At 39.3% G+C, this 15059-nt stretch overlaps 2 protein-coding genes across 4 annotated transcripts; one reads left to right on the forward strand and one right to left on the reverse strand.

The window, feature by feature from the left end:
* Positions 1-1613: 1613 nt before the first annotated feature.
* Positions 1614-9074, reverse strand: LOC137936492 (U11/U12 small nuclear ribonucleoprotein 65 kDa protein). Of its 3 annotated transcripts, none has more exons than XM_068781209.1 (12): positions 8819-9074; positions 8002-8367; positions 6685-6756; positions 6179-6415; positions 5479-5560; positions 5133-5330; positions 4881-5045; positions 4615-4788; positions 3866-3953; positions 3679-3737; positions 2583-2648; positions 1614-2205 (listed from the first exon to the last, which is right to left on the reverse strand). In XM_068781209.1, the coding sequence occupies exons 2-12, from the start codon at positions 8214-8216 to the stop codon at positions 2119-2121; spliced, it is 1443 nt and encodes a 480-aa protein (XP_068637310.1). In that variant the 5' UTR covers positions 8217-8367; positions 8819-9074; the 3' UTR covers positions 1614-2118. The 3 variants fall into 3 exon arrangements, with proteins under 3 accessions (XP_068637310.1, XP_068637309.1, XP_068637308.1); XM_068781208.1 differs by lacking the exon at positions 8819-9074 and adding an exon at positions 8454-8497; XM_068781207.1 differs by lacking the exon at positions 8819-9074 and having other exon boundaries at positions 8002-8394.
* A 213-nt stretch (positions 9075-9287) lies between these two features.
* Positions 9288-10954, forward strand: LOC137936493 (alkylbase DNA glycosidase-like protein mag2). The gene has a single exon (XM_068781210.1). The coding sequence runs from the start codon at positions 9502-9504 to the stop codon at positions 10633-10635; it is 1134 nt and encodes a 377-aa protein (XP_068637311.1). The 5' UTR covers positions 9288-9501; the 3' UTR covers positions 10636-10954.
* The last annotated feature ends 4105 nt before the right edge of the window (positions 10955-15059 follow it).

Raw genomic sequence — 15059 nt, forward strand, 5'->3', positions numbered from 1 at the left:
GTTTCCAATCCAAACAACGACCATCTCTAAGTATGGCCTGCAGACATGTGTTCATCCCTAATAAGGTCAAGGGTTTGAACGCAATCTGTATGCATCCAATATGCATATATTTCTTCTCAGTATCTGCTAGATACTTATTGAGATCTGTTAACTCTAATAATTTTAGAGTTGAATCTTGATTTTCAAGATTAATTGTTTGTTCCATGGTTTTAATTCCCATGGTACTAGAAAGGGTGAAAGTTCCTTTCTTGTATATTGATGTAGGTTTAATGGACGGAATTGTCCAATCATTTAATTGTTGTTGAACTTTATATTCAACCAGAGATGCATTCTTAACTGATCCAGTACTCCTACTACTGGATGCCATTAAAACAAATTGAAAGTAATAACAATTAAAAGTAAATAAACTAAATTAACCTACAGCTAAGAGTGGTAAAAGAGAACCAGAAGGGGGAATATCCTAGTATGAAGTAAACATATTATAAACAGAATATATTGTAATCATGAACGAAGCAAACTTTAATTCCTAATATCATAATCAATTTACTGTTCATCATCTTCTTGATCAGATACACGTTTGTCAACGATTTAAGAGTATAGCGGCCCTTCAACGCCTACGCCTATCCTCGGCAACGGCAACACGGGCATACCTCAACGCGACTTGGGTGACATCCCATATCATAACAGGAAATAAGATGAATAGTAAAGTATTATAACATTATGGGAACTAAGTTAACTCCTTTGATGATAGGCCACGAATAGGGACAACGACAGAGGAAGAGATGGAGGAAGGATCAAACATGAGAGTGGGACGACGACTCACCCGAGAGGAAGGGCTTGACGACTGAGGAAGAGATGAAGGGAGGGCTAAAAAGCGAAAGAGGAAGTGCATGGGGAGGAAGGGTGAGGGTGTGAACGACAGTGCAACGGAAGCCTACAGACTAGGTTCCCGTCTGCCGGAACCGACGGATCACCAAGCTAGAATTAGCAATTTTCAATTTTATGTATAAATATATGATGTAATTTTGGTTTCAAAATCGTGGTGAATAAAAAGAGTTTTTCTTAAAGCTTCATATAGTATCAGAGCAAGTTCTCTGATCGCCATTTTTTCTAGCGAGAAGCTTCTCGTCGATCTCCTCTATGCACATCGCAGCTTTGCTTGTCTCTACTGCACCTAAAAGGTTCAAATTTGTAGCTAATAATCCTGTTTGGCTTGTTGCCATAGATGAAGAAGTTCGAGCTCTATAAAATAATCAGACCTAAATTTTAATCCCTCTACCTACAAACACCAATATTATGGGCTCCAAATGGGTATTTTGAACCAAATACCTACCTAATGGATCCATTGAACGTTTCAAAGCACGCCTGCCTAAAGATAATTAGGTAAATTTTTTCTTCGAAATATAATATTTAAAATCATGATAAATTGTGAAAAAAATTAAAATAACATCAATTAAATGTGTAATCATCTAATTTTAATTAAACATTATTTACATTAACTCATCCTCTGATCCATTACACGAGGAATGTTTATTTTTTATAGGATTCCTGTGGAGCGATTTTAAAATTAAAAAATTAACACTATTTATTCGAATAATCGGATAATAAAAAAATATAAGTAAATTGATGGAGTCTTTCTAGTATAAAAATATTCGTTCCACATCTATTGATAAACGAATAAGCATAACAGCACAATGGATAATTGGATAAAACTGACAACCCTACACTACAAAAAACTACAGTTCATGGGGAACCATTTTATACTGAAATCAGCCCCAACTAATCAAAATTCACTCTCTAGGCATTAGTACACTCCTGTGTCGTTCTTCAAACCTGGGTTTCTTTCTGTGACTTTGGACTCAGCGTCCGACTCAACTTCCCCACTTCTTCTCCAAACCTTGGTTTCTTTCTCAATCTTCAAAGCCCAATTCTGTCACTTGGACTCAGGACCTGAGTTAACTTCACTAAAATCCGCATTAGATCGTCTAAAATCAAATCGATTTTTTCCACTCCAGAAGCTGGACTCGGAAGAAAAGGGGGAGTTTGCAGAAAATAAGGGTGGCAAATTCATCCCCTGACTTGACCAGTGGCAGCAGGATTATGCCCACATGGTCTTTGCTAGCTTGCTTTACCAGTGGCTGCGGGATTACGCCCAAACTGAATGATCATTGGTTTGCCTTTGAAGACATATCCATTGACGAGGTTCTGCATACAAAGATCCAAAGTTACTAGGAAAAACAGGGAGAAAGAAATGGAAACAAAGGTATTTAGTATCAGACAACCATCTATATTAACCTTTCAAACGGATTTTTTTTCCTACTTAATGATTTTGGAAATGCTTAAACTGAACTTGGTACAACATGTAAGAGTAGTTGAGACCTAGAAGAAAGCAGAAGCACATCCACCGAAAGCTCTCCAGAAATCATTGAAGGGTTTATATTTCCAATCAACAAAGGTAATAAGGAAACAAAAAGCAATGGACAGCATGGAACAACAGGAACATGTATGAGCATCTTGCTACACGATCGAGACTTGAGAATATATCCACAACCAACCAAGACATACTCTACAAAAATGCATACCAAGGCATTCTGAGCCAGATCTACAGATGGAAATGTTACAAATGCTTGTCCCCTCATTCGGCCCTCCTGAAATGCCAATATTCAGATATTAGACAATGATTAACTGTATAAATCTTACTAACAGAATCATGTGGCAAGCAATCACTACATAATTCTTATGTGGGTGCTAGGATTTAAGTTTCAATCTGAAAACATTTTTTCACAACATTATATGTGGGCAGCAAATAATCATCTGTAGAGAATAAATAATGCAAAGGCAACTTTACCAACAGAGACTGTCAGCTGGAAGCTAAACCAAATATACAGCTTCCCAGAAACATGAAATACCATGGGGGGAGTTAACATATCAAGAATTACTCCATAATTGGAACACAATTCCAGACAAACAGTCATTCCAAAGTTAGTGAGTCTGGAATCAGTTGTGGAATTAATTTCTATATGGAACCAATTTTTCCAGTACCTGTGGAATCCTATTTGGTTCTCCAATAACTGAAATTAATTCCTGATAGAAGATGAAAAAGAGTAGGGATACATTTAATAAAAGAAGAAAAGAGAGAAAGGAGGGTCAATCACCATCCTCCTCCCTCCCCTGTCAGGAATAGGGAGGCTACGGCCCTCCACCCTCTGACGGGAAGAGGACTGCTGCCATCTTTTTCCTTGGTGGGGAGCATGGTGCCCTCCTCCTCTAGACAGACACAGAAAGGGAGAGATCCCCCTTTCCTCTTTTCATTTCCTGGAGGGGGAGGGCGGCCCTCCTCCTGACCAAGGAAGACAGAGGACGGAAGGTGGCTGCCCTCCTCTTCCTCATTTTTGTAGCCTGCTCCACTATGTTCTACATTTTTCATATCCAGCAACCCTTCTTTTCCTTCCTATGCTAACCAAAAGCATATCAGGAGTACATGAAAAAGTTATTCCTCAAACCTGCATATGTACCATAATGTAAGTTTTAATGGCAGTTAAACTTCCCCATCAATTGACCAGTAACAAGAAATGTACTTTAATTTGGTTCTTGAGATTCATTTGGCCAGGGAATCAAGTTAAACATCAAAGATCAACAGAAAATGTTGTAGCTATGAGAATCAACATATGGTCTCACCTGCATCAATTTAACATTGAGAGCATTTCTAGCAGCCTCGATACTACCAAAAAATGACCCTGCAGGTGATCTCAGCAACATCAGCCAATCAAAAAATAATGGGTGATGTTCATGAGTAAATTAATCAAGAGTTGGTCCATGGTTTAGAATATGGCAAGTGCTACACCAATTTTTCAAGATCACTTACCAAATATGAAGTAGAAATCATCAACAGAGACATCTTTAGCCAAGTTCTTTATGTACAACACTTTGGCTGGGTTGCCAGAAGTATAGTTCTGCACCAATTGAAAGTCAAAAGCTTAATGTTTCATATTAACTGCTCACCTAAAACTTTCTCCTTTTGAATTTTGAGGATTTCAATCAAACCAAGAGGATTGCTTTGAAATATTTTTTTTTCCAGAGAGAAGCATGAGACAGCACTGAAGCCCTAAACTGTAAAAAGTTGTTTCTTTTAAGCTAAATGACAAAAAAAAGATGGAAATAAAACTACCTCTGCCCACTTCAGTTACCTATCTAAAATTCGGTCGGCAAAAGCTCTAGAAAAATTGAATTGTATTAATTTTTTTTCTGAAAACATTTTTGTATTTATATTTGTCCCCTACAAGGAAAGTAATAAGACAAAACCTAAAATTTACAGAATAAGATTTCTTTCCTCTTATACCATCATGAGAATTTAATATGTCTCATACTTCTTGGGCATCTATTAGGTCCTTCTCTAAGCTACTACACCTCAAGCCATTGTTAGATGTGATGAAACTACTGATATTTGCATCTTTGAAAGTATTGATAAGTCTTCAAGATGGAGATAGTTTCTGATGTCTTTTTTCTTTTTTCCATATTAACTCTCTTTTCGGAATTTTCAATCCAACATACAAAATGAACATGTGTAACATTATGGGAAAGATAATACAGCAAACAAAACCTGAAGAATACTACCTTAAACATAGGAAGTGATAAAATTTCCTCCGGAGGTAACTTCCCATTTTCTATTTCTTGTCGGTTTGCATATTGTATCACTTCCAAACCCTCATTCTGTTGTTCGTCCTGTCCTTTTATGCCAAGTTCCTCGCTCATAGTTTCACCTTGCACTGGCTTGGAGGCAATTCTGATCTGAAGTTGAATTAAAAACAAATTAATCATGAGGCATAAAAAAGACATCACAGATTAACAAACGAGTAGAGAGTTTAAATTGAGTTGATAACCTGCAAAACGGGATGCTTCTTTTTAATCAATGGGATCTCTTTAGGTACCAAAGTAGAAGGTCTTAATCCAACTGCTTCATGTGCCACTCCTTTATCTATGGCTGGTCCCACAATAGCTTCCCTTTTAGCACGCTTATGGGCACGGCTCTCTTCAGCAGCATCACCCTGACAATATAAGATTCAATCATATATTTTAATAGAATAATTTTCACATTTTAAAATGCTGACGACAAAAGGAAGGAATGCTAATACTTCATCTGAGAACTCCAGTTCTGACTCATCACTGGATAGATCTTTCCGATTGAATGTTGCCTTTGCAGGAGGGGGAGGAGGGGGAGGGGGAGATTGAGGTGGAGGGGGTGGGGGTGGGACTGGAGGTGGGAGAGGCGGTGTAGGCAGAGCCATACGAAAAGGTGCAGGAATGTTCATCTTGTTCATCAAATGCAAAACCTGCAAATGACACTATTGCTTTCATTTGCGAGAAGATAAACAGATAAAGCATAAAATCTCAAAGGAAGCTTCCCCATCTTCAGTAAAAAAGGATTATAAAGAATACACATATTTATGCAGTAAAAAAAAAAGAAAAACAATTACTAACCTGTGTATAAAAACGAGGAACAGCAATGAGAGCATTCACAATATTGGTAAGTATGTTTCCATCTGGTGGTGGATATGCATACCTACAACAAAAAATTAATATAAGGTGCACATAAACTTGACAAAGATCATTTGTGCAGGAGTCAAACTCTAATTGAAGAAACACAGTTCTAAAGTGGAAAGCATTGATCATGGGAACAGGCAGAAAAGGACAAAAAAATATACGACAAACATACTCCACATAAACCAAATGGAGGCTATAGTGAAGGAAGACTTCTTTATCTCAACCACATTGGAAGAAAAAGGAAGTCCAACTTAATTAAAGAGATTCATATTCTTGATTAGGTGGACTATCATAAATCTGGTAATCGCAACAAGAAACTGTGCAAATTCAGTTACATAGATTGATTTGTCCATGCAGTACTCCTAAGTTCACACATGGATAGCCATAAGTCTACATTGTTTGCTCCTCACAGGACAGAAGGAATAGTTTAGATACAGTTAATGCTATGATAAGCAATGTACATCTACATTGCAGATCGGGCAGTTCATTGCATACTTGAAGCTTACAAAAGGCCCAAGTATTCAGATGCTCACTCATTTCTAGCTTCTGGAACTCTAGACAGTTATCCTCTTATAATCACAAAATCCCTAGGACACAAAATGAAACACAAGAACAAGGTGAAAGCAATTATACGTACTTCAGATGAGGAGAAAATGGGTATTCCACCCCAAGTTTCGGCGCAATTGGCTCACTTATAGGTATTGAGCATGCAATGGACACTTTAGAAATACTCCCAGTCACTTGCGCATTATTGACTGATGAAGCAGGGGGAGTGGAGTTCTTCCCAAGTTTCCCTTCACTTAGTAGCTTCTCCTTACATGGGATTTGTCCGCCTGCCCTCTCCACTGACAAGACTTTCCCAAGGAATCTCAACCTGAAAGGAAATAATGCAAGTTAACCATTCAGTTGATAAGAAAAGTTGAAACATGATGATCGAATTGAGGAACTGCAACTATGGAAGTTTAACCACACAGACACCCAAAAGAAAATTAGTTTATGTAAAATAATAATTGAGATGCTTTTTCTCCTGAAACATGACATTTTTCCAACAAAAGTATAAGATTATGAAATTTCAATAAAGACATCTAAACAAATTAAGAAGCACACCAAGTCTACAGAAAACTGGCCAAACTGTAGACTCACCTGTTTAATTGTGATTGTGCTTGCAATGCCGAAGCTTCCTTCTTAAAATCTACAAAAACACAGTTCCTAAGTCTGCAGAAGATCGAGGTGAATAAATGGGTGAGCAGATAAGTAATGATTCTTTCAGTTTTTTTTTTTTTTTTAATGTTTCTCTCAACAAACGGATAAAAGAAATTCAAGTTTAAAACATTTATCCACTGATGAAAAGGCCATAAAGAATTGGAGTTGGTTTTCTGATCAAGGCCCACATCCACTCGTATAATAACACAAACAAAGGACACAAAGCTTTAGTTGGTTTGAGTATCTCCTACATTGCATGGCAAAAAAATCCGGAAAGTGGCAAAACAGGGGAAAATATGGTCGAGAGTTTCACCTTTTTCGACTACTTTTGGAGCATGTGGAGATCACTTTCCTCTGTTCATATGATCATAGTTTAATCTCCAAGTGCTTTGTGGTTGTCAATGAATTCATCAATATCAATTATTTTTTTCTCTACCACGTGAGTTGAAACGGACTCTTAAACAAAAATGAAGATCCAAAAAAGTGCGACAAACAAATCTTATACCACTACAAAAGCTACATAATGATTATAAGGGACAATACTAAGGGAAAAACGAGTTTAAAATACACCTATCTTGCCTAATTCACCTTAATTTGCAGGATTACATACCCTCTAGAAGGATTTTAAATCTCATAATATCTACAGCCAAATCACATGAGGACTTAAACCCACATAACAAACTCTCGGATCATTGTACTGCTAGAGATAAAGAAACCTCATGAAGTTAAAGAGCTCGATGAAAAGGACGTCTCAGCAACAACCTTAGATGACCATAAACTGTAAAGCCCTTAAACAAAAAATTGAACCAAGCATATACCCAAAGTTGCATCATGATTTAAAGAAACAGACCAGCAGAGATATATATATATTCAATGGGCAGAGAAAATTTATTGAGTAACAAATGAAATCGACTCCTAATGGACAAAAGCCTCCCAGGGTAAATTTGATAGCATCCATGCAATGCCCATCAATGTAAAGCCAGTAGCAAGACACTGAAACAAGTAAAGATTTTCGGCCTTAAGAAATAGTTAACTAGACATGAACTCTTAAGTTGCGTTATGACTTAAAAGAAACAAATCAGCGTGGACATTTATATTCAATCGCGAAGAGGAATTTACAGAACGACAAATGAAATTGGCTCTGAAAAAAAGTCTCACAGTGTTAATTTGATAGCATCCTTGTCAAATTTAAAAAGAGGCGTGCCCACAGTTATCTCAGATCTGTAAAGTAAGAAAAGTACTTCAATTGGAAGTTACCTTCCACCAGCACAAGGCCTGACAGAGGAAGCTCCATAGTGTGAGAAGAAACGAGATAAAGTATCCCCAGAAATGGCCTCAGGAAGGTGCCGCACCAGAAGAGTCGCCTCAGGAGTTTCTTCTTGACGCTCACTGGTGGAATCCTTCACGCCCATAACCCCAACATGGGGCCTGAGAGGATCAGGGTTGGGTTGCGAAGGAGGAAGAAAAGCCATTGGAGGCAACAGACATCAAAGAACTATTCACATCCCATTGCTTGCACTAGAAAATGAATAGCAGGAAAGGGAAATCCGCGCCTCAAAATGTTTCCCCGTGGAAGAAATTTTCCAAGGCAAGTTGCTTCACGATTGAAGAAATCACATGCCCCTGCACCAGGAATTATCCGAGTTGAGAAAGAGGAAAAGAGAGAGGGAGAGGAGTTAAAATAGGAAGAACAGAACCCGCAATCGAACCGGTGTAATAGCCGCTTGCGGTTCACCACCCTGGTTCAACTGAGTCCCATCCTTCTGATCAGAGATTATAAGTAAACTGTACTTCCCCATCCTTCCGATCAGAGATTATAAATACAATATACTTCGATGGAACTGGAAAAATGCAATCGGCCCAGGTCTATATTAATTTCTTTAAAATTCAACATATAATTTGGCTAGCGACTCTTGCTTAACAGTTTTTCGAAAACTCGTGTTAAGTTAAATCTCATTGAACATTAACATTGAATTCATTATTTGAGATTCAGTTTGACCATTAAAATCATTTACTAGTAGTTGTTGGCAGTGAATGATTATTTTAATCCAACAATTCAAAAAGTTCAGTTTACCTGTCGGAAAATATGGATCCGTCTTCATGTTGATTCCAATTGAATATCTCTTTTATCCAATAAAGATACCACCTTTCTCCGCAAATTCCTTCCTATCTCTCAGTTTATTGTTGAAGGAGAGAACTTCCTCTTACTGGAAGGCCGGTTATAGAAGGGACGCTGTGAACATACAGTAAAGAAGATGAATTTGTTAACCTGCGATAAAAGTAACAGAGAGGCATGGCAATGGCAGATCGGCAAGTGACAGCAACATCTTGCTGATAGTTTTCTGCGCCGGCGGCAGGGCACCGACCACAGGGCGAGGAGAGGCAGACCTCACCTTCTCCTGGTTTTCGTTCTTCTGTGCCACGTAAGTGTCACATCATGCCGAATTTTACCTGTGACCTAACAAGTCCAGTCGGCACCGCTCAAAATTCAAACAGGTACACGTCCTCTGTTTGTTCTTGCTAAAAGTAAATTGCGTTACTGTACGTAGCACCAAGAAGGCAAGTGATTTTATTTACTTTAAAACAACGTTGAATTTGCTCCGAATAAAAAAAAGCCTGAGGGGTGGGGGGAGGACATGATGGATGGATATTTGATAGATAGATCAAGGCCGGCTGGGTAAGGCAAGGTATTATGCTCGTAACGGGCCAACAACTGCAGCGACGGCCATAGGAAGACGCATCAGTCTGGCTCCGCACATGGGGGAACAGACACAAACGCAAGCAGCAGGGGAAACCACTACCCATGCCATCATCATCGCCCAGGCACAAGCGGAAGCGGTAGCCGTAGCAGAAGCGCAGACCCAATCGGCAGCCTCACAGGTATTAGCGCCACCACCGTTGCAGCCTCAACAAGCTTATCAACAACACCATCTACAAGTAGAAGAAGACCGCAAAGACCACAATAATCCTCTGGCCGATTCCGATCCTGCTGCCTTCATCTCCAACTCTTCGCCTTCCTCTTCCAAGATCCCTTTCCGCCCCAGAAAGGTTCGCAAAGTCTCCAACGCCTCGCAGGAAGACGCCTTGAATAAGAGGGATTCTGGTAATGCAGTCAGCAACTGCAACAATCTTCTCCTTGTAAAATCCCGGAAAAGCGTTCCCCCTCCCCCTGCCTTGGACGCTCGAACATTATCTTGCGATGGCGAAGTTAGCCTCGCGATTCGGCACCTCCGCAACTCCGACCCTTTGCTCGCTCGCGTGATCGACTTGCACGCACCCCCAGCCTTCCAGAATCTTCACCCGCCTTTCCACTCCCTCGCAAGGAGCATCCTTTACCAGCAGCTCGCCTTCAAGGCCGCCGCCTCCATATACTCCCGCTTTCTGTCCCTTTGTGGTGGGGAGGACGGCGTCATTCCCGAGGTTGTGCTTGGCCTCACCCCCCAGCAGCTACGTCAGATCGGCGTTTCTGCCCGCAAGGCTAGTTACCTACATGACCTCGCCTCCAAGTACACCCGTGGCATCCTCTCTGATGCTACCATCGTCTCTATGGACGATAGGTCCCTCTTCTCCATGCTTACCATGGTCAAGGGCATCGGCGCTTGGTCGGTTCACATGTTCATGATCTTCTCCCTCCATCGTCCAGATGTCCTTCCTGTTGGCGATCTTGGCGTCCGCAAGGGTGTCCAGCTCCTTTATGACCTGGAAGAGCTACCCCGCCCCTCCCAAATGGAACAGCTTTGTGAGAGGTGGAGACCCTACCGTTCCGTCGGCTCCTGGTACATGTGGAGGCTTGTTGAAGGGAAGGGTTCTCCCACTACGCCTGCGGTGGCCGGTTCACAACAGCAACCGCAACTTCTTGATCCTGTCAACACACTTGCTAACCTCGGATAGCGAAATCGTTTTGAGGTTTCTCTGCGGCTGGTTTGCAAGTTCAATTCTTCTTCTTTTTCAACCTTTATTTGCTGTACTTGCGTCCTGTTATGTTGCTTCTTCTGTCTTTCAATCCCATGTCGTTCAACCTTAAAGAACCACTTTTGCTTCTCTTGCATACTGGGATATTTTTTTTTAGTGAAATGTGTCTAAACTTTAGTCTCCACTAAATGCATGGGATTTTATAGTTAGATGTGTTCCATTGGCAGTCATATTTCTGTACAAGCGAGATTTTAATTGATGATATGTAGGCTTACTGATGTTCTCAGTTGATGTTGTTATCATTTCAATTGGTTAATGTTCTCTGCTGTTGAGAAAGACGTATATTACATGGCACAGATCTTCAACTTTGGTAGTAAAAACCATAAAAAGATAACAACGGGTTCTTGTATTTTTCATCTGCGCCTATAGTTATGTAATTATCTTCAAATTGAATAAAGATATGACTGGAAAATCAGTCTTGAGTTACTGCCCCTTATCTTAAATAATCCTCCATTTCGTGGAACATGTAGGGAGTCTCTGTAGATTTTCCTCTTGTGAATCTTAACCTGCCTTTTTTCTGGTTTTCAGCTCCAAGTGTACTATGCTGTCTCTGGACAGTTAGATTTCTGAAGTCATTGTTGGTTGTTTTCTAAAGGTTAAAGACTAGAGTTAGTCTGATGATTGTGGGTGCAGGTTCACCCTTTGGCTATCTGATGTTAGCTTTGTTTTCCTCATCCTGTTTTATTCACGAGGAAAGAACTTTCTTTTTGGAAGTGATTGAATTTGTCAGGTCTAGAATTCTGTGTCAATTTTTTTCAAAAAATTTAATCTCTTAAATTTTTGTTGCCTGAAAGGTGGAGATTTTATCATTTAAAAAAAAATGATGGAGATTTTATTGAGAAACAAAAATAAACAATAGGAATTCTAAGCAGCAAGGAATAGGCTGCCCAAGACAGATAATGACAAAACATAAACTTACAAGCAACTAAGAGGGATTTCTTGGACAATACAATGAGGAGTTGCTGTCCAGTCCCATCACTGCAGGGGAATCTACCTGGTCACTGGCATACTGGTTAATCTGATTCCAGGGGATCTTGAACTCCTTGATAAGATCTTAAACCTCACGATGGTTGGGACCATAACTTTCAAGGAGTCAAAACTTACCATGATCTGGCTAATGACAATTGAAGAGTCTCCTTCCACTTAAGAGGGCTGGAAACATTTGCTCAAACAAGAAAAGGTTGAAGATCAGGCCCTGTAGAGTAAATTATGACAAGAAAGCCAGTGCACATGAGTCTGATCTTGATTACAGATTTGACCATCTCTGTGAGAGGGGCCTGGATGACTTTTGGAACTCCATTAAAGTTAGCTTAATAGCACTTACCCTGGGGCAAGGAGAGAGAGGAGTGGAATGATGAATTTTAAGACCACACATCTGCTTCCATTTTCATGTATATATATACATATATATTTTTTGGATGTTGATTACATGCATACACTAGTTGGGGATCAGTCTGTGTCTTATTGTATTGTCGTTTTTTTTTAATCCAAACTCTTAAAGGAAAAAACCAATGAGCCACACACTAAGCATAGCAATTCAATCAAATGGGTAATTAAAATTTTATTCAACCCTATAAAATTAGAAAGAATCAGAAGTGCTCATTTTGATTCAATGTAAAAAGACTGATGTATTCTTCTATTGTTGATAGAATGGCAAAGAAATGAAAGGTTCATTATTGCTCATCCACAAATATCCAAATTTTAAGGCCCAATATTCCATAGGTAGTTCAAACTGGGTTTCTAAAGATCACTCTTAGCTCGAATGGTTTGTAGGGGAACCTTACCCTCTCTGACCTATTTGACATATGTGATTTCTTTTTCATCAATACACCCTCCAATTTGCACTTGAATTACCCCTCTGTCAATCTGGAACCTGAAGCTCCTGCCTGTGTCCATTGAACCAAAGGTCCAATCCACCAAAAAAAATTTATTCACTTTAAAAATTTTTGGTCAGTGCATGCAGTAATTGTTATTGTTCTTAGGCATGATTGTATTTAATGCAATTATGGTAGTTGTGTGCATGTTACTGAAGTTTGTGTCAACCTCAGGTGTGGTGTAGTAACATTCGTTTATTTTTGTTTATTGAAATGGTGTGTGGCTTTTATTGCAAAGAAAGACTACAATTACAATAGAGAAGTCAAAGCCTAAAATATTACAAGGGAAAGGAGCTCCCAGCAACTAGTAGTTTGCTGGAGACTCTCAGCTTGGCAAGATATATGAAGAAAATTTTCTCACCATAGTGTATGCTTCTATTCAATAACTTTCACTATCAGAAGGATATGTCTTCGTGGATATGTTTAAGCTTTCATGGAGGGTCTTTTTTCTTTTAAAACCAAGAGCTTGTGATTACTGAATCTCCTTCAAATATTGCTGGGCAGAGAATTTCTTAGTATAAAGCTGAGCACCTTCTTGCAGAGCCAGAATTTCTGCATCTATTGAGCTTTCAAAACCTATGGACCAGAGTATGACAGGAATGTTCCTGAGTGGTCTCTTAATCCTTTATTGCATGGTGGATGGTTCTGCTGCTCATTAGTAATGTAAGACATATGTTAGGCCATATGCTACTCTTTTTTTTTTTTCAGTGGTACATTTCTATTCACGCAAGTAGAATGTAAGTTGTCAAATCTAAAATGCTCTAGATCTTTATTGAAGATCTATTCAAGAATATTGTAGATCTTAAGCAAAGTTGGTAGTTGGATACTGTTACAACAATAAACTGAGCATCAAAACAAGTCTTGACTGCTGACGTCCAAGTTTAGATTTTCTGCTCAAGTCTGGCACTTGTAGACCTTTTAATTAGAACAGGACTTGTGTTCTGATGATGGATCTGCCTTACTGACAAGAGAGTAAATGAGGGTGAGTTTTGTGAAACTTGTCATCCATTATTTGAACTGATAAACCTTGACATTTTGAATCTTGTTGTTTTATAAAGAAGTTGCACAGAGGGTCAAATTTGATAAACATGTCTTTGTTAATTTTGACATTTTGTGTCTGGAAATGAACTAGTTTGCTCTGTTTGTTCAAAGAGTGTATGATTGTTGTGTTCTGTTGTAATGGACTTATTTTGACAAACTCAACCAAGTGGGAGAGGTCACTCCCTAGAATCATTTCCTCCTAGATGGTCAAGAAGAAAACAAGATTTATCTTTCATGTAGGAAGCATGATTTTGTTTTATGTAGACAGCTGTCGTTTAGCTTGTGAACTGAATGATGCAAGCAAAATCAGCTTTCAGTTTTAGATTCACATGATGTGAACCCCACATGATCATTTAGCCAAAAGTTTATTGTAATCTGTAATTGCTGGAGCACTTTTTTTTTTTTTTTTTGAAAAAAATGGCTTTCATTACTGAGAAAGAAAGGACAGGAGTCAAACACCGGAAGAACCTCTTGCATTGGATCTCAGCAAAGGGAGTTTGTAACAACAAAAGGGACAAGCCCACCGGATTGAGAACAACCGTAGTACCTAGATAACCTAAACCTTTGTACATAAATAAATGCACAAAAACGATTCCCTATAGTTATCTATCTTTCTGTCCAGTCATATACGAAATCTCCTACCTATCAGTTGCCGACTTGATACATATGGGAACTACCCACCAAGACATCAAGCATTTTAAGATATTATATTCAAGCATGGCGCCGGTAGGTAATGAATGCGAGGACCCATAGCTCCATTTCAAAGTCCTATTATCTATGCTGCATTTCCGACACACTGGACCTTAGCTGTTTTCTGCTGGGGAAATAGCCACTTCTAGCCTGAAGAGTAATGCATGAAATCGTGCAGTGGGCTTCTTCGTTACCTCGGGTTGGGATCTTCTCCTGAAGAGATGTGGGATCTTCTCCTGAAACGATAGAAGAGATGGCTCCCGATCATACACTCATGACTTGCATAAAAAATCATCCTGCTGGCTGGCCCTGTTTTGCTACAAGTTTCGATCTTGGCAAAGAATGGAGTTTCTGAACCCTCAAACAGCCAAAGGAGAGGTCACTCCAACAACCAGAGATTAACAGAAAACACCATCTTTAGCTCAGGTAATTGAGATACTATTGGTGGCTCTAAGAGTACACTTATAAGGGACACAAGTTGATTATGTAGATCTAATATTTCTTCAAAAATATAGGTAAACCTATAAGGATACTGGGAGTTTTCCCGTGCCCTGCTAATAGTGATGGCTGAGTCTCCTTTAATAGTCACTTGTGAGTTGAATTTCTGAGAGGATAACTTGATTCCTTGGTGAATAACTCTCATTCTGCTTCTGCAGACTCACTTACACCTAGGGAAACAAATGAGTAAGAGACCTACATGGTCTCTAATAACACTGCCAATTCCAGTAAGTCCTAGAT

Source organism: Aristolochia californica, unplaced genomic scaffold, assembly GCF_029961685.1.
Source record: "Aristolochia californica isolate CCGP_79_NKW_82.1479 unplaced genomic scaffold, dmAriCali1.0.hap1 SCAF_7, whole genome shotgun sequence".
NCBI lineage: Eukaryota > Viridiplantae > Streptophyta > Magnoliopsida > Piperales > Aristolochiaceae > Aristolochia > Aristolochia californica.

Excerpts from the sequence above, each read along its gene's own strand:
- LOC137936492 (XM_068781209.1), bottom strand. The coding sequence starts at position 8,216 with ATGGCTTTTCTTCCTCCTTCGCAACCCAACCCTGATCCTCTCAGGCCC. Across the intron at positions 6,757-8,001 it reads AGGCCTTGTGCTGGTGGAAG|ACTTAGGAACTGTGTTTTTG; the intron begins GTAACTTCCAAT and ends GATCTTCTGCAG. Across the intron at positions 5,561-6,178 it reads CCATTTTCTCCTCATCTGAA|GTATGCATATCCACCACCAG; the intron begins GTACGTATAATT and ends TTTTTGTTGTAG.
- LOC137936493 (XM_068781210.1), top strand. The coding sequence starts at position 9,502 with ATGGGGGAACAGACACAAACGCAAGCAGCAGGGGAAACCACTACCCAT.